This window comes from Cynocephalus volans, chromosome X (assembly GCF_027409185.1).
Source record: "Cynocephalus volans isolate mCynVol1 chromosome X, mCynVol1.pri, whole genome shotgun sequence".
Classification (NCBI taxonomy): Eukaryota; Metazoa; Chordata; class Mammalia; order Dermoptera; family Cynocephalidae; genus Cynocephalus; species Cynocephalus volans.
This window is the reverse complement of record NC_084478.1, coordinates 117,030,594-117,055,665: the sequence shown is the minus strand read 5'-3', so window position 1 is coordinate 117,055,665 and position 25,072 is coordinate 117,030,594. Positions and strand designations below refer to the sequence as shown.

Here is a 25,072-nt window from a genome sequence, read left to right as displayed (position 1 = left end):
AAAAATAAATAAAGACACCTTTTTAAGTTTCCAAAAAAACCCAACAACAACAACAACAAAATAAAAGATGAAGATTCCAAAAGAATTAAATCTGTGACCACAAGAGGATTTGTGTATATGTTATTAAAAGAAAGAATAAACAATTACTTGGGGAAAATGGGAGAAAAAATATTTTTAATGAATGGTGCCCTACAAATATGGCCACACATTTGAGGTTTATTTCCAGTCCATTCATCAGATCCAGTGTGTCACTCCATAGACTAAATCCACAATGCTCTCCCGTTCCACTCTCTGTTCTTATTTTTAACCTTGTTGTTGACTGGTTATGTGACACTGTGGAAGTCTCTATTTCTTCTTTCTCAACTACAAAATACATATACTACAAACAAAAAACTGAATAGATCTATTTATAACCACTTAATAGTCCATTTGAATAGAGCCAACCAAATCAGATAGTATATATAAAATATCTATCATCTTGCCACCACTTAGGACAAATAACAGAAGAGCTATAGAAAGGAGTGGACCTGAAAAGCATGGCTAGGGTTAATTTTGTAAATTAGGGAGGAGTTAAGTTCTTGTTTTTTTCTTTATTTATTTTTGGGGTGGCTGGCCAGTACAGAGATCGAAGGAGGAATTTTTTTTTAGTTGAAACATAATTGATTATTGTACATATCTGTGGGGTACAGGGTTGAATATCAATACCTATGTACAATATGCGATGCTCAAATCAGGATAATTGCATATTCAACATTACACAATGTAATTATTTTTTGTGGCCCTTTACCAACTTCTCACTAACACCTCCCCCTTTTCCCACCTCTGGTGGCCTTAGTTCTGTTCTCTCCTTTTGAAAGTTCAACAAATGAATGTAGTTGCTTTATCTTTCTCCTTTTTATTTGTTTATTTTTTTAGCTCCCACTTATGAGTGGGGACATGCAGTATTTCTCTTTTTGTGCTTGGCTTATTTCACTAAACATAATTTTCTCTAAGTTCATCCATGTTGCTGCGAATGGTAGAATTTCATCTTTTTTATGGCTGACTAGTATTTCATTATGTATATCTACCACATTTTCCTTATCCACTCATCTGTTGATGGACATTTAGTTTGGTTCCAACTCTTGGATATTGTAAATAGAGCTATGATAAACATGGGAGTACAGGTATCCCTTCGACATGATGATTTTCATTCCTTTGGGTATACACCCAGCAATGGAATAGCTGGATCGTATGGCAGTTCTATCTGTAGTTGTTTGAGGAACCTCCATACTGTTTTCCATAATGGCTGCACTAATTTAAAGTCCCACCAACAGTGTATGAGGGTTCCCCTTTTTCCACATCCTCGCCAGCATTTGTTATTCTCTGTCTTTTTGATAATAGACTGTCTAACTGGAGTGAGATGATATCTTAATGTGGTTTTGATTTGCATTTCCCTGCTGCTGAGTGATGTTGAGCATTTTTTCATGTGTCTGTTGGCTATTTGTGTATCTTCCTTTGAGAAATGCCTATTTAGCTCCTTTGCCGATTTTGAAATCGGGTTAGTTGTTTTTTACTAAGTTATTTGAGTTCCTTGTATATTCTGGATATTAATCCCTTGTTGGATGCATAGTTTGCAAATATGTTCTCCCATTCTGTAGGTTGTTTTTCGGTCTGTTGTTTCTTTTGCTGTTCAGAAGCTTTTTAATTTGATATAATCCCATTTGTTTATTTTTTCTTTTGTTGCATGTGCTTTTGGGGTCTTATTGATAATATCTTTGCCCAGTCTTAATTCTTCAAGTGTTTTCTTTTAGGAGTTTTATAGCTTCAGGTTGAAGCAGGAATTAAGCTCTTAAAAATGCACATGGGCAGTAAATTTTTTTTAACCTACAGGCAGAATGTGATTCCTTTTCAATAGAAACCTAATTTGGTAATTCCTAGTAAGGCTGGGGCTTCTGAAAAGGCAATTTAAGAATAAACATTCTTCTACTGTAATGCATAATCACAATCAGCTATTGAGGCTACGTCTTGCCTTTTAGAAGCTAAAGTCTGCATGAGTGTGGGCAAAGGCAGCTTCTGTATTCCAAGGGGCAAAGTCACAAATTTACAGCTGCCAACTATATGCATTAGGATTAGCTGCAGCTGCCCAGGGCTCAAACTTGATCAATAACTTGGAGTAAACAAGTATCTGGCAATGTGACCAGGTGCTAGCACGGAGTTGCGACAACTGAAATTGGCTGGCTTGACACTCATGATTCGCACAGTAATTAAGTTCTCACACCAGAATTAGGTGTTATGGTTATGTTGATAGCAGGAAACAGGTGAGGGACAAGCAGGCCTTCAACAAAAGGGTATTTTATAGCTACGAAAATTACTTTGGTTTTTTACTTCACCACAAATCATGCAGTATAAAATATAGAAAATTTAGTGGGGAAAAATACTAACAGGAACATCAAAAGGAAAAAATGCCCAGATACACTAAACAACAGCACACTCTGGCATCCATAAAATCACGTCTCCATTAGCTGACAATCTTCCAATTAGCAGGGGGATAAGTAAACTTCTCCTAAGCTGTCTTTGTGTAACTTTGAGTGCAGATAGCATCAGAATACTTTATGTTCTTTGTAACAAACTAGTTCAGACCCAGAAGTCAGTGACTGGTTAATATTCTGGATATTGTCAGCTTAAAGCCACAGAGAGCCTTCTACTGGAGGCAGTGAAGTAGTTCAGCAATGTTTGCTTTTCATGGAAAAAAAAGAGGGCAGAAATTAAAAGCTTGAAGCTCTTGTTTGAAGAAGAGCCTCATTAAGTTTACCTTCAACAATCTCACCAGTTTGTAAAATGTCTTAGTTTTTCTGAGGTGGTGGTTGAGGTGTTTAAAGACCTGATGAGAGCATATGTTTGGGCCCTACGCAATGTTTAGGGCACAGCAACCTGCTGATTTTAGGGCCTTCTGTTATGTTGGATTAAAGGCAAAATGAAAACTTCTCAACATACACATTCCAGTAAGCAGGCTAACTTACATTAGTGCTTTCAATATGCCCCATGTACAGTGTTTTAGGCAGCGGTTTTCAAGTTTCTACACAGAGGCAGTAGTCAATTGCTTAAGAGCAGTATACTGGAGACAGGGAATTATACTGCCTGCTGTTGTCCAGCTTTCTTTTCAACAAAATCTTACCCTTGTCACTCACTGCAAGTTGTATTAGGTAGCAGCAAACAAGCAATGAGCAAGCAGACTTTTTTTTCTTTTTTAAAGGATGACCAGTAAGGGGATCTTAACCCTTGACTTGGTGCTGTCAGTACCACGCTCTCCCAAGTGATCAACCGGCCATCCGTATATAGGGATCTGAACCTGTGGCCTTGGTGTTATCAGCACCACACTCTCCCAAATGAGCCACGGGCTGGCCCAAGACTTTTAATAAAATAATACTGCTGGGGAAAATGTGCTAGGCTCATCCTACCTGATTACTATAGTCGGTATACAAATAAAACATTTAAAAGTCAGTATAGGAATAAAACATTTATTTTTCACCAGCCTTGATCCTCTGGGCTATCTGACATGCAAAATTGTAAGCAATAACTATATTTGGGCATACAGGAATTGTAATTTTCTATTTTAGAGTTTCAGTGATTTAAAAGAAAATTCATCAATTCTCTAATTTATTCATTAGAATAATGTTGTTTAGAGCTTCTACTATCCACAAAGTCCTATGATATTTGCTAGGGAAGATAAAAAGATGAATTCAACAAGGTCTCATTAAAGTTTTTAGTCTACTGGGGGTAAATTGTATGAAGAAAAATTCTGTGGGCCCTCTTTTTGTTTTTGCCTACATGACGTAGGTTATCAGAAATACAAGCTTTAATTGAAAGCATAGTCTAATTTCAGTTGTCTACTAATGGAGAAGAGAAGTGATATTAATTTTTTCTTAGACAATTGTAAATAGCCTTCTAATTGATCTCCGTTTTTTAGTCTCTCCCTCATTCCAAAATATTCTTTATATTAAAGCCAGATTATACTTTCTAAAACCTAGCTATGATTATGTCATTTCTCATGGCATATAGAAAAAAATATAAATTTATTAACTTGGAATTCTAGGCCTTCAACAATCTAGTTCAATCTTACCACTGCTTCCTTTACATCTCCACTGTGCCTTACACATACCTGTATTACATATAGCATCTTTTATACTATGCTGCATTTATTTACTTACATACCTATTTCCTTCATCAGTGACAGTATCTTTCTTCTTTGTAGCCCCAGATCTCACCCTGGCACATTAGTGTACATTGAATAGCAAGTAAATGGATGGCAAAAACTCGAGGGCAGTCTGTCTAGTTTGCTGCCTAGCTGGTATGAATTGTTTTCTACTGTTTTTGTTAAGGTATAATTGATGTAAAGTAAAATCCCCTCTTTTCAATGTATAGTTCTATATGTTTTGACAACATATACAGCCATGTAACCACCACCACAATCAAGATAGAACAGTTTCATCACCCCTAAAACTCCCTTGCACTGTTCCTTTATAGTCAAGCCCTTCTCCCACTTTTTTTCCGTGGCAACCAATAATCTGTTTTCTTTCCCTATGTTTTTACCTTTTCCAGAATGTCATATAAATGGAATCATTCAGTATGTAGCCTTTTGTGTCTGACTTCTTTCACTTAGCAAAATACATTTGAGATTCATCCTTGTTATTGCATTGGCATGACATTTAAACAAGAGAGGTCTGAGAGATGAGTGCTGTGAGGGAGTACAAAGTCTGGTGCTAGAGGAGAGGCAGGAATGTTTGCTTCTGGCTCAAGGAATCTGGAGATGTTACATGGAGAAAGTAACATGTGAGCAGGGCCTTGAGGGATAGATGAGACTTTGATGGGCACAGATGGTGAGGGAAGGTATTTCAGTAAAGGATACAGCAGGAACAAAAGCTCAAAGTCAGGAAAGAGCAGAGTGATTTTGGGGAAGACTATTTTAGTTCGGCTTGAGCACAAGAGGAGGAAGAGTGGGAGATTGGGCAGAAAAGGTAGGTTAGGGCTTTGTTGACCTTGAATAACATATTTAGGAGTTGGACTTGATTTATTAAGCAGTGGACAGCCATTGCAGGTTTTTGATTCAAGCTCTTTTTTAAGAAGAGTAATAGTTTTGCCTGCAGGTAATTCCGCTACCGTGCCTGAGCTGAAGAAGAATGCTCTGTCAGGGTGAGTATACAACTGTGACTCTTAAAACAAGGTAACAAACTACATCTAAATACTGTAAATATCTGCATAACAGGTACTTACTAGAAAATGTATTCATGAAATGACTGAATCCAATACCTGTCAAAGGCTCTCTTATCTCTCCATTCATTTGTATTCTCTTAATTCTCTCTATAGTCAAGGTATCCGAAAGCCAAGTATTGATTGTGGATCCTATTTTCCTAGTCCTCTGCAAAAACATATTCACTGAGCTAAGTAAGAGTTCATACTAGAGCAGTTGTCTTAGCAGATAACCAGTTTTTAAAATTGTTGTTGAACAGCATTTCTTTCTTTTGTAAAATCATATTATGTGCTGATGTGACTCAAATTCCTATGCAAGAAGAACTCATTCCTATTTTGGACTTTTTTTCTGATTATAAAAGACATGAATAGACATTTCAATAAAGAGGTTATAAGAATGAAATAAGCACATGAAAAGATGTTCAACATAGTTAGCCATTAGGGAAATGCAAATTAAAACCACAACATGGTATCACTGCATCCCTACTAGAATGGCTAAAATTAAAAAAAAAAAAAAAAAGAAAGTAACGCTAAGTGATGGTGAGGACGTGGAGAAACTGGATCATACATACATTTTTGGTGGGAATGTAAAATGGCACTGTCAATCTGGAAGACAGTCTGGTAGTGTCTTATAAGACTAAACATGCAACTAACATACTACTCACCAATTTCAGTCATGGGCCTTTATCTCAGTATAATGAAAAATTACATTCACAAAAAACCCATTCACAGATTTTCATATCAGCTTCATTAATAATCACAACAGTAATTTGGGAAACAACCCAAATGTCCTTCAGTGAGTGAATAATAAAATAAACTGTGGTACATCAGTTCCAGGGACTACCAGTGACCAATAAAAGGAAGGAACTATTAATATATGCAGCAATCTGGATGAATCTCGAGAATTATACGGAGTGAAAAAAGGCAATGTCAAAAAGGTTACATACTATATAATTCCACTTATATAAAATTTTTGAAATGATAAAATTGTACTAATGGAGAACAGATTAATGGTTGCTCAGAGTTACAAAGAGGGTGTATGGTGGAGGTGCATGTGGCTATAGAAGGGCAACACAAAGGAGCCCTGTGGCAATAAAATTGTTCTGAATCTCGACTGTGGTGGTGGTCATATGAACCTACACATGTGATAAAATTGCATAGAACATGAAAATGAGTGCATGTAAAACTAGTGAAATACAAATAAAGTGGGTGGATTGTATCAGTGTAAATTTCCTGGTTGTGGTATTGTACTATGGTGTTATGCAAGGTGATACCATTGGGCAAAACTGGGTGAAGAGTATATAGGATCTCTGTATTTATTACAACTGCATGTGAATCTACAATTTTCTCCAAATAAAAAGTTAAAAAAAGCGGAATACATGTTGATTGTAGAAATGTATAATGTACTATTTTAATTTAACTTTGGGAGATTATTATTATTATTATTATTATTGCTGAGGAATTTGGATGTTTTCTTATGACATAAAAAAAAAGAACAAAATTCACCGTATTTTCAGTTTTATCTTTGTTGTTGGAAACATAAAGCCCAAATACGGGCAACTACTTCTGCTTATGCTATAGTGGTTCTTAACCTTTTTGAGGTCAGTTATCTCTGGAAATTTGATGAAATCTATGTACAGAATAAATGAACACACAATTTTGTGCACAGTTTTAAGAAGTTTTATGGACCTCATGAAGCTTATCTAATGACACCATGATAACGTTCATCTACTGATACACTGTTCAATATGGTGGCCAATAGTTTCATGTAGCTACTTAAAATTAAATAAAATTTAAAATTCAGTTTTCTGGTTGCACTAGCTATATTTAAACTACTCAATAGCCACAAGCCATATTAGACATAGAGATAGAATTTTGTATTATTGCAAAATGTTCTGTCGGACAGCATTGCTCTAAAACATTTAGGATAAGATTTTCTGTTATTAAAAAATTAATTTCATTAACGTATAATTTCAAGAATACTTTAGCTGCATAGAGACTCCATGTGGCCCATCTATACACTTCCAAGGACCTCTGCTTCTATTTTATCCATAAATGTCTTATTTTGCAATGGGTTTGACCAAGGACTATCTTAGATCCTCTTTGAAGTAGGTGGACTATAGATCCCAAATTTTTATAATATCAGTTATTATATATAATGACAGAAGATCACAGGACTGGCCCTTGCAAATTGGAAGAATTGTTTCAAATGCAGAAAGTATTTTTGGAGGAGAACCTAGATACAGAATAGATATTAGGAGATAGTCAAGAGTCAGGCTTATTTATATAACACCAAAACAATTGGTTAAAAAGTGGAACATTCAGTTGCTTTGTTCAACTAGTATCTTTTAGTTATTTTAGTGTCATGTAAACATGTATAGTACTAACTGTGGCAAAGGGCTATTAAAATAGAAAGAGGGGAACAGCAAGATTTTAAATGCTGTGATGGAAAAATAAATAGCTGAGTTGAGTAACACTTTAGATGTGTAGGCGGAAAAAAGTGGAGAAAATGTAAGGGAACATGTGTCTTGCAATAGTAGTTTTCTGGTTCATTGTAGTTTGTCAAGTATTTAGGAATACAAGACATTTGTGCTTGAAGTGGTAACCATTTACCAAAGCTCTGATGATCATTCTCTTAGAAGAATTACACTCTTAAAACATAAACAATATCCTTGCATTCCTGGCTTTCTCCTTCAGCTATTGAAATCAACTTTTTTCTTTTTTGAACTGAAGTTCATTTTCCACGTAAAGTAAGGTAGTTTTCTCAGGGTTACAGTTTATTAGTCCCTTAAAAAAGAATTGAATTAGATCTCAATTATAGATACCAGTAGATGGGAAGCAGTGGTGTATATAATACAAGTGAGCAGATAATCAAAAAGACACTTGGAGTTGGCTTTGAAATGCATTTTCCAGCACATTTTCATCTATGTTTTATGCAGGCATTCAGATCCGTAAGCAGTGACTCTGAAATATGATAAGTGATCAAAGAAAGTTAGCCTGAAATTTAAACACTGCCAGTGGACTAGCCACATACAGATAATTAAATTAAAGGCATAACTTAGCATATTTATATTCTGTATATCACCTTACTCCCAAGAGCATGTAGCCACTAAAGAGAATCTATAGGCTCATTGGTCTTACTCATTCTGGTAATTTATTCACATCTTCAGGATGCTTGGTTTTAAAATAATCAATTAGATTGATTTTTGTTTTATTCAAATCTGTTTGGCTGACCTTGGCTCAATGAGTGTCTTGGTGTTCTTTTATTTGAAAGAGTTGCCATATGGTGTCAGAAGACATTGAAAATTTGATTTCAGATACTAGCATAGCAAGTTACCATTTAAATATGCTTGAGACAAGTACTGGGATGTTTGAATTAGTTATAAAAATGCTCAACGTGCCCTCTGCTGGGCCTTTCTTTTATAAGGTTGGGAAAAACAAACAAACAAAAACGCTGTGTCATCTAGTTATACAGTGGGTTGAGAAAAGGAATTTCACTGTAACTATAATAGGAGATGAATAAACCCTAAATACAAATTCACAAGTCTTTCTGGCACAGATAAGTCTAGTTCACTTAGTTAGTTGCAAAATGAAGATTTAAAATATCATCTAGGCCCAAATAAACTAAAACTTTTTTTATGTTCTTAGGAATTCCCCTGTGTTTTATGAAACAAGACGGTATTATTGTAAGCCAATCTCTCCATAAATATGTAAGCCAACTAAATAATCCTATCCTCCACAGGAAGATATCTGTGAGGGTGTGGATATTAATTCAGGATTTTTGCAGGGTTTGCAAAAATGCATTTCTACCCCCACTCTGGGTGGGTGGTATCTGAGGTCTACTCCTATAAATAAGCACATGTTCCTATAAATGTAACGGGTATTTTGCTTACGGAGGTCAATGGGGAATTAGATTCAGTGTTTTCTTTGGCAAAAATTATTTATATCTTTGGTGTGGATCAAAATATTTTCTAACATCCTGTGTGGTAAAGTAGCAGATACTGTATCTAGCAAGTATCTTTCCAACAACTTCCGTCAAAGTCAAATGAGGTTGTACACACTTCCGTTATATAAATTGTACACACATCAGACACATTTTATTTGCTCATAGCTTCAGAAGAGGCAAATCATGAAATAGACAGAACGTAGAGAGACTAGTGTTTCCTCACCCCCTGTGCCAAGTGACACTCAAAAAATAAAATTGAGGGCCGTCCTGTAGCTCACTTGGGAGAGTGTGGTGCTGATAACACCAAGGCCACAGGTTCTGGTCCCTATATAGGGATGGCCGGTTAGCTCACTTGGGAGAGCGTGGTGCGGACAACACCAAGTCAAGGTACCCTTACCGGTCATCTTTAAAAATAAATAAATAAATAAATAAATAAAATTGGCCAGCATATAGTTAGCTATTTTGTTTATGAATTTCCCCCTAAGGCACCCAGATCAGCTTTTTCATACCCCCGAGATTCAAAAAGGTTTTAATTTTATCAAACCAAAAATTCTCCTGGACTCATTTAAGTCAGTTCCCTCAATTAAACTGTAGTTTCCTGAGTTTCCTAAAACGTCATTATCAATTGCATAGGCCATTTTAACAGAATAAATAATAACAGGTGTAAAAGTAGTGCTTGGAGCAGTAGAAATTTGCCTTTTGTTGTGTACTGGTCCTCACTTTTTTCTTTTAGTAATGAATGTTAGTGGTATGTCAAAGACGAGGGTGAAACTGACTCAGGGGCAGGAAAACAACCATATTAAGAGAATTGGGATTATCTATTTTTTTTTCATATTTCTGTATAACATGATACTTTACTGTTTAGCTTCTCAGAAATCAGAATACAATTTATACAGTAATTAAATTGATCTGAAAGTAAATTTAGGACATTGGGGTTTTTGTTCACTTGTCTGTTTTGTTTTTGCAATTTTATTTGGCTGAAGGCAGAAAGTGTTGAATTACCCTTCTATTTTGAGTAATTTTTTCTTCTTCTAAACTGTAAATAGGGTATGTGATTTGGGAAGACTTTTTCAACAAATATATTATCTCCAAAATCTTACTGTAGGGGAATAGAAATATTCCTATAAGAAGCTATAGCAGAAAACTATCCCTAATTAATGCAAAACCAAACCAAACCACCATAACTTTATGTTTTTAAGATGTAATTACAGGTTAAGATCTTAGTTCAGTTAAATAGAAGCCAAAAGTAGCAGATTTATAAGGTATTCCTACTCGAAAGAGACAAGTTTTTTTTTTTTTTTTTTTTTTTTTTTTTTTTTTGTGACCAGCACTCAGCCAGTGAGTGCACCGGTCATTCCTATGTAGGATCCGAACCCGCGGCGGGAGCATTACCGGCTCCCAGCGCAGCACCCTACCGAGTGCGCCACGGGCTCGGCCCGAGACAAGTTTTATCGATATTTACCATGGTACTAACATTTTAAGCATTCACAAAGTGAGGGCTTAATGGCCTGTGGACTTTAATTCTTTAGATAAGCATTTATAGGATATCCAACAATTTGAAGAATTTCCACAGATGAACAATGGGCATATTCTTTTAGGTGTAACTTTTTTCATTGCCAGAAACACAATCCAAGCATAGAGAATAAAGAAAATAGAATTCTACATCCACTATGAAATTATTTTGCAAATAGAATAAAACTTTACTAAATCAGACTTGCTTGAAATTTGGCAAGTTCTGTAACTGAAAAGGTAGAATATAGTAATATTTTAGTATTTTGGAGAAAGGCTAAGACTCATTCCATGATGAAAGGAAATTCATATTTTATATAAGTTCTGCTCTGGGAACAGTTACCTTATAAAAGAAAACCAATTTTTCTAGTGCTTTAGGAAGTATTTATTTGCATTAAAGCAATTGTACTGTTAATTCAAGTCATTTACATTGTTCTTTGAAGCAGATTTCTATATTTCATTAGTTTTGATTATGTTATTGTACTTCAAAAATTAGTGGAAAAATAAAATAAAAGATAATATGAATCTTTCCATGAACTTTTTGAAGTACTCTTGTATATGTCTAAGAGTTTATATATACATTTTTAAAATACCCTGCATAGTTCAGAGATCTGCTGTCAGACAGGCCTTTCTCTTAAAACTTTAATAAAATACAAAATGCAGCTTTATTATTTTCAAGGAATATAATACAAATGGGTTGCTAGTAAAGTGACTCCAAAGAGAAGCTCTTCTGGATCTGCTTTAATGAATAGGCAAAGACTGTTTGCAGGAAACAGTTGCTTCTACATATTGCTTAAAAAGAGTTTCTGTTCTCTCTGAAGGTGCTTAATCATCTCCCCACTTCTGTAACTGCCTACTCCAGATTTTTAACTTAAACACTGGTGAGAATTAATGAGGTTTTTATGCTCTATCCAAATTAACATAGTATGATGCAGATCACTACATCTACAATAGCTTATATCGGTAAGTGGAAGAGTAATGTTAACTCTACAATATTGTGCAGTGAAATGAGATCTGAACTGGAATCTGGTTCCTTCACTCCATGACCCTGTATGGGTGTAAGCACTCTATGTAGCTGCGTGAATCACTGGTGGTAATCTAGGCAGTTTCTATTGCCAGAGCTTTATATAGAAGCAGCCTAACAAGGAAGTCATGTCCCTGACTGCCAGCTAATGGTGAGACACCACATAACTGCAGGAATAACAGATAGAGATAAAAAGACTGTTAATAGCCAGCATAGCTTCATTATGCTGAGGAACTCCAAAATTTCTGTTGTCACCACACTTGAATGGTTATAGATAGAATTTTGAAGTAGGTAATATTTGTTTGAGGGCGCAGATACTCCCCTTTTTAGCCTCATTCATTTATTTTCATACTTCCATTCATTCATTCATCAGTGAGGGCCTAGTCTGAGTCAATCACTGTGCTAAGTGCTGTGTACACAGAGTTGAACAAAACTGGATCTTCAGCAGTCTAGTACTGCTTCCAGGTCACACCTCATCCAATCTGCTATTTTACAGTCAGGTCACTATCAACGAATTAATCCCTGCAATGGTATCAATTGTTAAGGTTATAATATTACTTTTCCTAAGACCATATGCCTTTTAAACAGGTACCCAAAGATCCTATAGCTTTTAAAACCCAAGGGAATGCCACTTTAATGAATGAAATTTTAGACAGCATATCAGTAGGGAGGAGAATATTGTTAGGCAAAGAAATTCATGGGACCCCCAAAAATCACATCACACAGGTCAAATTCTTCTCCAAGACATGAAAAGTAAAGTCATTCTCAAAAAGCAGAGGAAATGCCCCCCGCCCAATAAATACAAAAAAAAAAAGAAAAAGGTTTAAGTTGTAAAAACACTGAAATTCAAATTATAGCATTAGTAAAATAAAAACTCAACAAGTCAATACCACTGACTGGGAATTGACTGGATGATATAAAGTAAACAGAATGCAATTTCAAATAGTTAACAATCTACTGTCCTATATTGTTTAGGAAGACACAATTAGGAACAATGTGTGGGAATTAGAGGGAGTCATATTTTGGTGAAGTTGGAAAAACAACTTCCTGAAAACTTAGGCTGTTCAACAATGAACTGAACTGCCTTGTGAGATGCCCATCATTAAAAGTTCTCAAGCAAAAAATGGATGCCCATCAGACAGGGTTTTAGTTGAAGGGATTCCTGAAGTACATGAAAGATTTATATCCTGCTTTGTTCAGTCTATGAACCTGTCAGTCTATGATAATTAGAAATCCAGTAATGATACAAATGAATACATAAAATACATAAAAATAGGCAAAAAGGAAAGTAACATGACCTAGACTATGTATGTAATAGTTGAATAGGTGCCAAGTAAAGGAGAGACTAGGGTAAACTGCTAGTAAAAAACACTTCCCGTTGGACATGAAATTTTGCCTAAGATTTTAAAGTGAGAAAGACACGTGGATAGGTGAAGAAGAGGGAGAATAAACCAAAAAGGAGGATGACTTTAATCGCATCATCTTACTCCTACCATATTTTTGAGTGTCTATTACAGAATAGACACCATGAGAAGTGTTTCCTTTACATGCATTATCTCATTTAATCCTTACAACTACCCTATAAAGTACTACTATGAGTATTACCATTTTACAGATTTGATGACTGAGATGAGAAGAGTTTAAGTAACTTGTGCAAAATCACATAGCTAGAAAACTAACAGCAGATGTGGGATTCAAATTCAGGTCTCTCTTCCTACAAAGCCCATGCCCTAAATCAGTACTACATTCCACTGCTCCTGGTAGAAACCATGCCACACGCTTGAAGGCTCAGAGATGGAACTATGAAATGTAAAACTTGGGAGGATAGTGTCTGACAAATAGTTGGACCTCAGTAAGTATTTGTTGAATGAATAAGTAAACCTTTGCTTTTTAGATTGAGAAAAAAAAAATATGGTCTTTTATTCCCATGTTAGAAAACCCAGTTGTCAGCCAGAACTTGCTCTCCCTAAGAGATTTTTTCCACTGCAGAGCCACCCTTGGCCCAGGCTATGGAAATGTAAACAAGAATGAATAGCACCCCAGGGCTTTATTCCCTAAGGTTTCTCTTTACCCTTTGGTCTCCCAGGTGGGTGAGGTATCATGTGGTAATATGCATCAGGTTAGAGCCCTAGTATTTCTCTTTAGGTATTCTTTAAGCTGCCCTTGTTGAGGCGATGAGATGCAGCTTTTGGGTGAGAAAGGATGTGTTCTTTGTGAAATGGCCAAACTACCCATATTCCGTTAACCAAAATGTAACTTACCCCTCTCTGCATGTGAGTTCTTTTCCAAGAAGTCCTCACAAAGCCCTTTGGTAAATATGGCCTCTTTGCATAGATTGATTTTCTAAGAGCAGTTGCCTGCCTGTACAGTTGAAATAGTACTAAATTTGTCAGAATTAACCCCTCCAACTGCAGCTAATGTTACCATACATCAATTATTGTGCATTTAGATGCTGCCTGCATCCTGTGTAAGGAAAAAAAAAATCAGTTGAAAAATTATTTCTGAAAAATGGTTATTTGGTCCATGCTGACATTTTTAGAGCTAAAATAATGTCAAAAATCCTATTTGGTTCTACACTCCTCCTCCTCAGCTGAATTGACTGCTTTGAGGAAAAGAACTCAATTTACATTTCCATTTAAAAGCTAAAAATATTCCAAAGTAAATGTAGATTGGACTTAATACAATTCTAGGATGCAGGTATCTGTAACAGCCTGAACAGAAGTGACTCCATTTTGTTAAACCTTTGAATTTAAAAACTGTTTTTTCTCCAGTAACCCAAACCACATAGTCTGCAGCTAATTGCCAGAACACAATGACTCTTGCTCTCACATTGTACACAAAATAATTAGAGAAAAATTAACCCAGGTGGCCATTCTTTACTAGCTTACTAACCTGATCTTATTTGAGAATGACAGGAACTGAGCCCATGGAGAATGAAGTATAAAGCTGGTCAACTCTCACCGGGGAAGTTCCTTGATGATTATTTGAAACACTCAAGTATGTCTGCATGTCCTCACTTGGTCACCATGAATCAAGTTTTCCCCACAGACCAATATAAGACCCTTTGACAAACCTGGGAGAGGCAGACACAGTCTTTGAGACATACCCACCATTCACCTAGGCTGCCAACTTCCTGATTAAAGGCTACCTTTCCTTACACCAATTATTGTCTCTCAATTGTTGGCTATTGAGCAGCAAGTGAATGGACCTTTGGGGTCTTGGGAACGTATCCAGGCATTTAATGATTTGCAATTTTGACATCCTAAGGCCTTGACTGGGTTTCTACCAGTTTTTACTAAAATCCTAATCTCAGTACAGAGATAGGTAATTAGTATTAGCCAGAACAAACAGAACATTTGATTTATTAAAATGGCCCAAAAGAATTTTGTCATGTGCTCATTCTTTAAAAAGATTTCCTATTTTTATGCAACATCCTCCAGATACCCAGGTAACACTAAAGTCAAGGACTGACTTGCACTTGGATTAAGACTTTAAAGCAGTTCCATTTGGAACCTTAGGGCAGGTTAGTTTTATATTCATGTCATTAAGCACCCATTATTCTCCACCGTACCCTCCCTCCCTGCCCGAACATTAACTTGCATCACCTTCATCCCTGTGATCTACAATCACAGCTTTAGGAACAAACCTTTCTGATTTAAATTCTTCATAGTTTCATCTCTAACCCATTCAGCTCTGCCCTTCCCAGCTTCTTCACGAGTGCCTGCTCTCTTGTGAGTAATTCTCTTATGTTTTATATACAGTGCCAGCCTTTTACACTGATAAACCAAGTTCTATATTTGCCTGAGACAACTTTATTCCAGAATTTAGTTTGAAATCTTTACCCTAATGCCACCTAGCCTCACATTTATTTCATCCTCAGTTACTGCCCCAAATGGAAGCTAACTTGGTTAATATTTACTTCTGTGCTTCCCTTTCCATAGAGCTCATTACTTTCTTCTTCTACTGTTCCCCTTACAAAAGTTTCCGCTGTGTCTTCTAGATCTCAGGTTATATGACACATGTTTAACTTGTAAAATTCCCCCATCTTACCCCTGAGGATACCACTTCTCCTTCAGTTACTTTCAGTAAAGGCAGCGCATCCATCTGTACCCCACATATTTCAGGGTACAAGGAGTTTCCTGACTCCCACATTGTTATTCCCAGACTACTTCTCCCCCACCCTCATTAATAAAGCCCCAGCTTCTTGGAGACACATGGCATTTGGTTTTACTACCGCCTATTCCTTTCTGCCCTGTTTGGTCATGGACCCACCTCCCAGTCCTTCCTCCACATTTATTGAAGACTTTGCTACTTGGATCACAGCCATTCTCTTCACCCCATGATGTGATTCAACCTCAGGGATTTTGCCTCCATTTCACTTTAGTTACCCCACTACCGTGGATATACTCTGGACATTATCATCATCCTGATCTGCTCGACCTCTGAAATTGCAACAGAAATAGCTGCTTTCTGATTGCCTCCTTATAACTTTCTCATTTTCATATTGCCAGTGCTGATCTTTGACTTCTCTGCTATCATCATCTGTAACTTTATTTTTTCTTTTATTCTATTTATTTTATTTTTTGGTGGCTGGCTAATACAGGGATCCAAACTCTTGACCTTGGTCATCTTTTATAACTTTAATATCCACCTACTGCTAAACTTCTCATCTTGAGAATAATGATGATGTTCTTGTACCTTTTTTTTTTTACAGCTTGCATAGTATATGATCACCAGAGAGAAAGTATTGTGTACTGATTAAGAGTACAGACTCTGGAGTCAGAATATTAGGTTTCAAACTTCACCTTTGAAACTTACTAGCTGTATGGTCATGGGGATGTTAACCAACCTCTCTGTGCCTCAGTTTCCTTACACCAAGAAAGAAACTACTAACACTACATACCACATGGAGTTGTCGAGATGATTACACTTAGAAGAATGCTTGGCATGTAGCTAACAGACTACCCACTATTAACAATTGCCTTTATAAAAAGATAGGGAAAAACAGATTTTAACAACAGCAATACTGAAAGAAATAAGGGGCTCCAATTATTATTAGTAATAATATTGAGAAACACTCATTTAAAATAGTAATGGAAGGAAAGTGAATTATTCAGCAAATTTTAATTTCCTTCTATATTGATTATTGCTAGAGACTGGTTTATTTCACCACATGGTGTCATTATCATTGCATAATGAAGTCATTTGATAGGTCATGTTGGGAATATATATTATTAAAATTTTGGAAAAAATATCCATCCAAAAATCTAAAAAGTTATAATTGGCATTATCATATTGTTAAACATTTATGTGATCAAAGCGGGTCCTGAGCACAGGTGGAATAGTTTGTTGCTTACATAATATAAGAGATGCTCTAACATACCATTTTCTTAAACTCACTCTTTCACAGTTCTGTCAAAGGTCCTGATACTATCGCCAGTTAGAAATCTATTTACTTCCCTTAAAGTGTGTTGTTTCCAGTTGCAATAAGTAGACCATCTCCCACCCCAGGCTACTTTATGAAAATAGCTCTTGAATACTAACAATTCCCTAAATGAGTAGGAGATAGGACTTGCAAGTTTAAATGGAAATGAATATAGTTTATTTACATGAAGTCTTGCTGCCTATGGAAGGTAGGCTTGAATGATGGAAGAGGGGCAGCTGGAGAAAGAGTACTTAGGAACCAAGGATTACTGAAAGGAGAGGGTGAGCGTACTTAGGAGGAACTTTAGTCAGGCGTTGTTTTGTGTGTATTTTCACACACACACACATGCACATGCACATTCTTTCTTAGCAATTATCAGTAATTCTGGGGAAAATCAATGTCCTAGCAGCAAATCATAACATAATAAATAAAACATTGAAAATTTGGGAGGAAGAGGCCAAGAGTTAAGCCAAGCATGTCTTTAGACTCTTAGAAAATTTTCTCCATTTTAAAATGGAGAAAAGGGAGATAAAATGCACTTTCAAGGGTTCACAGTGAATTTACTCATTTTGTTTTTTCTGGAAACCAGCGTCCAGAGGTAGTGTATCTAGATTTCCTTATAAGTACATACTCTTTTATGCAGTTATGTTTGCGGATGCTTTTACCCAGGGGACCAAGGAGGTGTGGCACTTGGGCACTTGTGTGAAAGTCTGAGATAGGTACTATAACCTTGTTATTGTAAGACAGGTTATACGAAGGCACATAATGTTTGCAGAGATCCATGAATTCCACACATTGCTGAGTTATTTTCTAGGCCTCTCATGTTATGTACTTGCTAGCACCATCCCACGATCGTGTCAGCTTTTAAAATAACTGTGTCATTATTTAACTTGTGGTGCAATGTAAAATCTTTTGCCTGTAAACCTTTTTTTGTCCATGTTTTTCTATTTGATACCTGTCTATACATATATTATTCTTTACTATTCACTATGGTACTTCACCTTGTTTTTATTTAATTTTCCTAATTTGTCAAGATGCTTTTAAATTTTGTTTGTATCTTACAACTTGACACGCAACTTGGAGTCGTATGTAAAAGTAATGCAATTTTTCTCAGTTCTTTTATCCAGGGCATCCATAAAATTACATTTGAATATATTCCTGTACACCATTTTATTATTTTCTGTATACCACTTTATTATTTTTCCCAAACTGATGGTAAACTACAGGATTTATCATTTGGGTTGTATCCTACAATGGTGACTATATCTATTGTTATATCTATCTACACACATACATATATGCATATATGTATATATACATATAGAAGGTTATGTCGAAAGTTTTATGGAAAAATAGAGTGAAAAGATAATACGAATCTTTCCATTAACTTTTTGAAGTACTCTTGTATATTTATATAGTAAGCCAGAATAACAAGATTGCAAAGCCTTACTAAAAAGTCCTGAAATTTGATAAAGCGTATCTCCCAGAAACTTCTATCAAACAATACACTTAATTGTGGAACAGTGGAAGCATGTTTTAGTAAAGTCAGGAACAAGTCAAGGATATGTACTATTACTGCTATTGTAGCCCTAGACAATGGAATAAGACCATTGGGAAGAATTAAGAAGTATAATTAGTATAAAAGAAGGCAAAACTTTGTAAAAAAAATGATCCTTTATCTTGAAAATTCAAGAGAATCAAGGAACAAACTATTAAAATTAGTAAAAGTTCAACAAGGTGGTCAGATGCAAGGTCAACATCAATAGTAATGCAAGATTAATATCAATAGCTTCCTTATGTAGCAATTATAATTGTGTTCACTGAAGTATTGTTTGTAAAAGAGCAGCATTGGAAACAACCCAAATGTTCATTAATAGAAGAGTGGTTAAATAAATTGTGTCTATGCACTGTGTAATATTATGCAATAGTTAAAAGAATGAATTATATTTAAATCTAAATTTACTGACCTGGAAATCACTCCAGTTCCTACTGGTGAATGGCTAAAGCATGCTACAGAATAACTTCGTTAATGTTAAAATTAAACACAAATTGACTATGTATTTTCCATAGGTTTATATATGAAAATGAACGGAAAAGTCTGAAATGTTACATACTGAATTAATAGCAATTGTTATCTCCTGGAAGGGGCCTGGAATTAGGGGTGGTAGTCAAGAGGGGACTTTAATTATATCTTTAGTATTTTTTTTTTTACAAGGAGAAAGTATTCATTTATTACTCATATTGGAAAAAAATAAAAACAATTAAAAAATATAATTGTTTGCTAAATTCACCCAATCAACTTCATTTAACTTTGTCTGTCTTTTCGTATATAAAAGGGAATTGCTTTTTGCTTTCTTAAACTTATGGTCTTCACTAGTTGTTGAAACTAGAAACTAGAATTTTGACAGCTAGTGAAGACCATGCACTATGCTCAGCACAGTGAATACAATGGCAAGCAGTTTCCCTGGAATTTACAACCTAGTGCGAGATACAAATAATAAGCAAATAACAAATTTAATAAGCAAATAATTACACTTTATAAGAGATTTAAACAGAAATGAGCAGTAAGTTTTGATGGGAAATGATATAGGTACAGTCGAGAGAGACCTCTTAGAAGAAGAGACATTTAAACTGGGATTTGGAGGACCTGTTTCATGTAACAGGGATGGTGGTGAGAGGGAGAAAAGCAAGCAAAAAGGGTCTCATGCAGAAAAAGCTTCAAATGGTGGAGAAAATGTTTGAAGATTAGAGTGGTTAAAGCATTGTGGGAGAGAGAAAGGATTGTTAGGTTGGAGAGGTAGGGGGAGGCTAGATCATGCAAGTCCTTTTAGGCATGGTAAAGTTTAGATTTTATTTGAAGAACAATGGAAAGTCACTGGGAGGCTCTGAGAAGAGCAGTGATGTGATCAGCCTATATTTTTAGAAGATCACTCTGGCTGCCACGTAGAGAATAGATGGGGTAGGTGGCAAAAGTAGAAGCAGGGAGCCCGGTTTGAGGGCTATTTTCAGTAGTCAGCGTGAGAGATGATAGAAGCCTGCACTAGACTGGTGGTAGTTTGAGGGTACTTCAAAATAATGAAAAAAAAAAAGTTTGAGGAAAAATGGAATTAAAAGATAATATGAATCTTTCCACGGAGTTTTTGAAGACTCCTTGTAGACATGGTTATATTTTGGAGGCAGAATTATGTGAAAAAATGAAAGCAGAGGGAGCAGCAAGTGCACATATTTCTCTTGGTTAAGAAACAGAAAGAAGACCAGAGTGGCTGAGGCATGGTAATGTGGGGAGAAGGGCATAGGATAAGGTCTGATCATGGAGGGCCTTGTAGGCCTGAGCACAAAGCCTGGTTTTTATTCTAATCGGGACTGAATTACGTTTTCCACAGGATCACTCTGGCTGCTGTGTGGAAGACACTCCGGAGTGCGGCGAGAGTAGCAGGGAGATCATTTAGGAAGTTCTTGTAGAGGTCTAAGATAGAGAGGATGAAGCCTTGGAGATGCATAGAACTAGACAGATTTGAGGCTTGTTTGAAGTGGAACTGATTAGTTTTCTTGAATTAAGTTCTTCTTTATGGATATATTTGGGTCTATGTCTTATTGAAGAGTTTTTATTATCTTCTCACTTCATTTATATATATATATGTGTTTATTCATATATTTATATATGTTTTTATTTCCCCTTTTATTTCTAGAAAAAACATTTTTGTAAAGCATGTGAGTTTGTTGCTCTGCTTAAACCCTTCCCTTCCATGCACTTAATTGCTCTGGAATGGGGGTATTCTGAAATGATGCAAACCTCACTCTGTAATCTACTTCATTGGACACAGTGAAAACGATAAAAAAGTAAGAACTATTTTATCCCTCCCAAATTATTGACGTTTCTGGCATAAACTACATTCAAATATAATCATTTCTTAAGGCAATATACCTATAAGTAGCATACTTAACTTCAAAAACTGTCTGCTCAGCAAACAAGAACTTAACGTGTTCTGAATTTTCTGCTTGAATAGCTCAGGAGTCCTACACATCTGGAGTAGAACTGAATGGCTGTCTCTGCAGTATTTGGAAAGGATTGTTAAGAAGTTACATGCCTACTTAAGGAAGCTGTAAGCATATCCTTCTCTTTCCAACCCCATCAAAATGGCAAGTCAAAACATACAGCATATTGGGGAACTCTGAATTAAAAGTTTACCCCTAAGTATTAGACTATACGCTATTCCTCCTCAGCAGGAGCTCTTCTTAGACTGAAGTTATCCCCTTTGAAAAAAGAATACTGCTAGTAGAAAGGCTGTAAATAGACTGGGCCCCAGAGTAAGGACATTCTGCACGTCCATCACGAAATCATGGGATGCAAGGGGTGCAAAAGCATCCCTGAGGCTTATTGATGTCCTTAAAGGAAGTCTATAGGGAATGGGAAGGCACAAAAATGTAAAAGGATATGGGGGGAGAGAATGTATTTGCACACCAGTAAGGCAGTGGGCAAAGTGGATCGTCAGTGAGAAAGAGACAAGTAGCCCCTGATATCCAGGACCTGACCTGGTACTCTCAATTGGGCCTTGTTTTCTTGCTGAAAATATAAACCATCTCACAGAACATCAACATTAGAGAAGGTCATTCTGTGACCATGATGGATCAAGACAAAAACAAGACCACTCTGTAATCATATCTGAACACATACAAAATATGAACAGCATCCAAGCCACAAAAAATGACCAAAGATCTCCCTTATTCTGGCTAATGTAAGTGACTATTGCTTCTCTACCAATTACACCTTTAGCCTCGGGCTAGTCTTTCCCAATTATAAAAAAGACTTATTTAGAAATCCAATCACAGAATTATCCCCACTTCCTGACAGCACCCAGATCCAGAACAAAGTCAGCTAGGGTGTCCAACTTGTCTTGGTTTACCCAAGAATTTCCTGGTTTTAGCACTGTAAGTCCCACATCTCAGGAAATCCCTCAAAACTCAAGCAAAGTAAGATGGTTTGGTCTGTCAATGATGGTCCACTTCCTTAAACCCTCCCCCATCTCACCTGAAGCAAGCCCAAATCCTATAAGTCCTTTCTAACTTGATTTCCCATGGTGTGCGTTCTCCCTTTACTGTAACAGGTAATAAATTGAATTTTTAAACTACAGGTCTGTTGCTAGTGGTCTTTGGATGGAGGACATTGACATTAGTAAGAAGAGACACAACATTGTTGAAGGGCTTGCAAGGCCTAGCGTGGGAAAATGGGACTGAAGGAATGAAGAGATGGGGGCGGGGCAGGGAAGAGTGGAAGGGTGCATGGGTCTGAGGGGGCTACAGGGGTGATAAAAGGTGAGATGATGGAAGGTGAAGCATGAGCTTTTGTAGGAGGAGGAGAAATTGTTGCCCCCACCCTCTGTATCAAAACAAAGCAAGACACTGATGAAAAGAGTCATGACAAATAGAATTTCAGCTTATGTTATAAATGATGACTCAGTCTTCAATGATCTAGAGGCTAATCATATAGTTCTCACATCACTTGCTTCCTTATGTTAGTCAACTGCATCATAGAACAGTTTTTATATGAGGCAAATTTCTGGGAAGGAAGAAATCCAGTGACACTCTAGTTGACAGGTCTTATAACTGCAAAACCCTAAACTTAGTATTTTAGTTCTTTGGGGTTGAGATCATTCAATGTTACAGAAGAATATTTATTAAATAAAATAAAGGCCCTAGAACAGTGTTTGGCATATAGTAAATGCTGATAAATGACAACTATTACAGTTACTATCATTATGCTATTTTTTTCAATGTATTTATTTTAAAACAGGGCAATGCTGTAGCTTTAAAAATGTTTTCGATCACGTGTCTTTGATTATACTGGAAGTATATCTTGAATGATAGGTCTAATCGCCACCTTTTAAAAACTCTTCTCAGAGTCTCATATTCAAATGGCTATGCACATGCCTTTTGGAGAGATTTACTGTGATTGACCTTTGGTAAATATTTTAAATTCAGTGATGGGGTACATGCATTCCACTAGAGATGTTGGTCCCTACTGCAGGTTACAAAGCAAGTTCTGAAAACAGACTACTATTTAGTTTGATACTGTTTATTCTTTAAAAATAATAGCAGAGTGAATAAGCAGAATGTGATTGTGCAGTGAAACCTAGAGTACTGAGGATCTCTAAGTTTAAATGTAAAGGAAAGAGGTTCCTTAGAACAGGTTTAATTTCCAGTTTTCATCAGAAAACTGCACTGCTTTCTTTCTACAAAAATAGAAGTCACTTGTAAAAATATAGGAACACACAGGGAATACTTATGGTATGCTCTTAGCGTGAAAAGAAAAAAAATGTGAATGCCTGAGGTCTTGCCAGGATGTGTTACAAAAGGTAGCAAGTAGAACTTTTGTTACATTTACAATGATTTTGTACTGCTGAAAACCATCTTACTTGTTTTTTCAATACCCAGGGGAACAAGCAGCTTATTTTTCAAATATTAATGTTAAACCGTCTGTATATAATCTGGAATGTTCCAAGCACTCTACTATTCTTAATACAAATTTGATTTTCTCCTTTTTACAATTCTGAAATCCGTTTAAATTTAATTTGCATTCATTTTCTTAGAGGCCAAATTTGGCGATAACAACACCGATTACCAAAATATATTCATTTACTGTCAGCTTTTGCCTTGTTTGATATTATTCCCGCCTCCCTCCTTTTTTTTCCCTTGGCCAAGTCTGGGGCAAAAAATACACATACCCAACCACAGTGTAGAAAACATGGGTCAGAAGTCTACTTCTTCAATGGGTAAAAAAACTACTTGGAAAGTGGCACTTTTTTTTTTTTTTAATAAAATAAGATAAAATAAAAACAGTAATTCTTGGCAGTAAATTCCTTTACAAAGTTAGTACATTAGTTAATTCTTTTTACTTATGAGGTCATTAGTAAACATTTTTAAGGAAAATCTTTATTTTTGATGTGAATTAGTGTTATCCTATTTCTGCTATACCCTTTCCAGTGGATAACATTTCTTGCAGAGTAGTGTTGTATGTATTAGTCCCACAAACAGATTCAAATCTTACATGCATAACCTAGAGTCAAATTCTCATTTCTTAACACTTTACACAGTTACAATATACTACTGTTTTATCATAATAATGAATCAGTTTTGAAGTTTTACATTCTTGAATATATACAATTCTTTTTGCACGAGAAAATGAATCAAACTGAAAAGTTCAAAGTAATAATGAAATTAAAATGTTAGGCTTTTTTAATGTTTAGAGGTAAAGGCACAGTTTATTAAAAAGCAATTATATAATGCACACTGAAAAAGCTAATACAGCTAAGAAGACCTGCAAGAAAATAGGAGCCCCTTCATGAACTGCTATTGTCCACGAGACAAATTAATTAAAAATATTGAATAATAAAGTAATTCCTAGTAGTGCCGGACATGAAAAATTAAAGAAAAAATTCTTACAACCTCATTGTCAGATCCTAGAGTAATTCTAGATGGAAATACTACTTGAAGATAAACAACGACATCTAACCATCTTTGGGAATCGATTTTACTTACCAAAATTTGCCATCTGTATTGTCTGGTTGCCAGTCTCTGGAGAATTGTAAACCACAACAGCATCAGCATTTCTTCTGCCTGCTGTTTGAATTTTTTCTGAAAATGTACAATTACCTCTTTCTATCAGTGCAATCCAGGGCTTCTCAGTATTGGTAAATTCAGTGTCGTAGTCACAAGCCTGGTAGTTATTGTTCTTAGGGATGCCCACCACTCCCATAGCATTAGCCACTGGTGAGACTAATCCATAAACACCACATTCACACGTCTCTGTTGTAGTGCAGTTGCTGGTTTCGTTGTAGTAAGTCACAGTCACATAGGCGTTCATTGAAAAAGATGCTGTACTTCTAAGTAAAAAGGTAAAAATTACAAGGAACCGGAAAAAACTGGACTTATTCTCCGGGTTCAT

The 25,072-nt window shown here is 36.0% G+C and overlaps 1 protein-coding gene across 1 annotated transcript in view; it reads right to left on the bottom strand.

Annotated features, from left to right (window-relative positions):
* The window catches only part of RNF128 (ring finger protein 128), an 84,434-nt gene extending 59,362 nt beyond the window's left edge, over positions 1–25,072 (bottom strand). The window contains exon 1 of the mRNA XM_063083572.1: positions 24,667–25,072. Within this exon, the coding sequence (XP_062939642.1) occupies positions 24,667–25,072 (406 nt within the window). The remainder of the gene's footprint in view (positions 1–24,666) is intronic.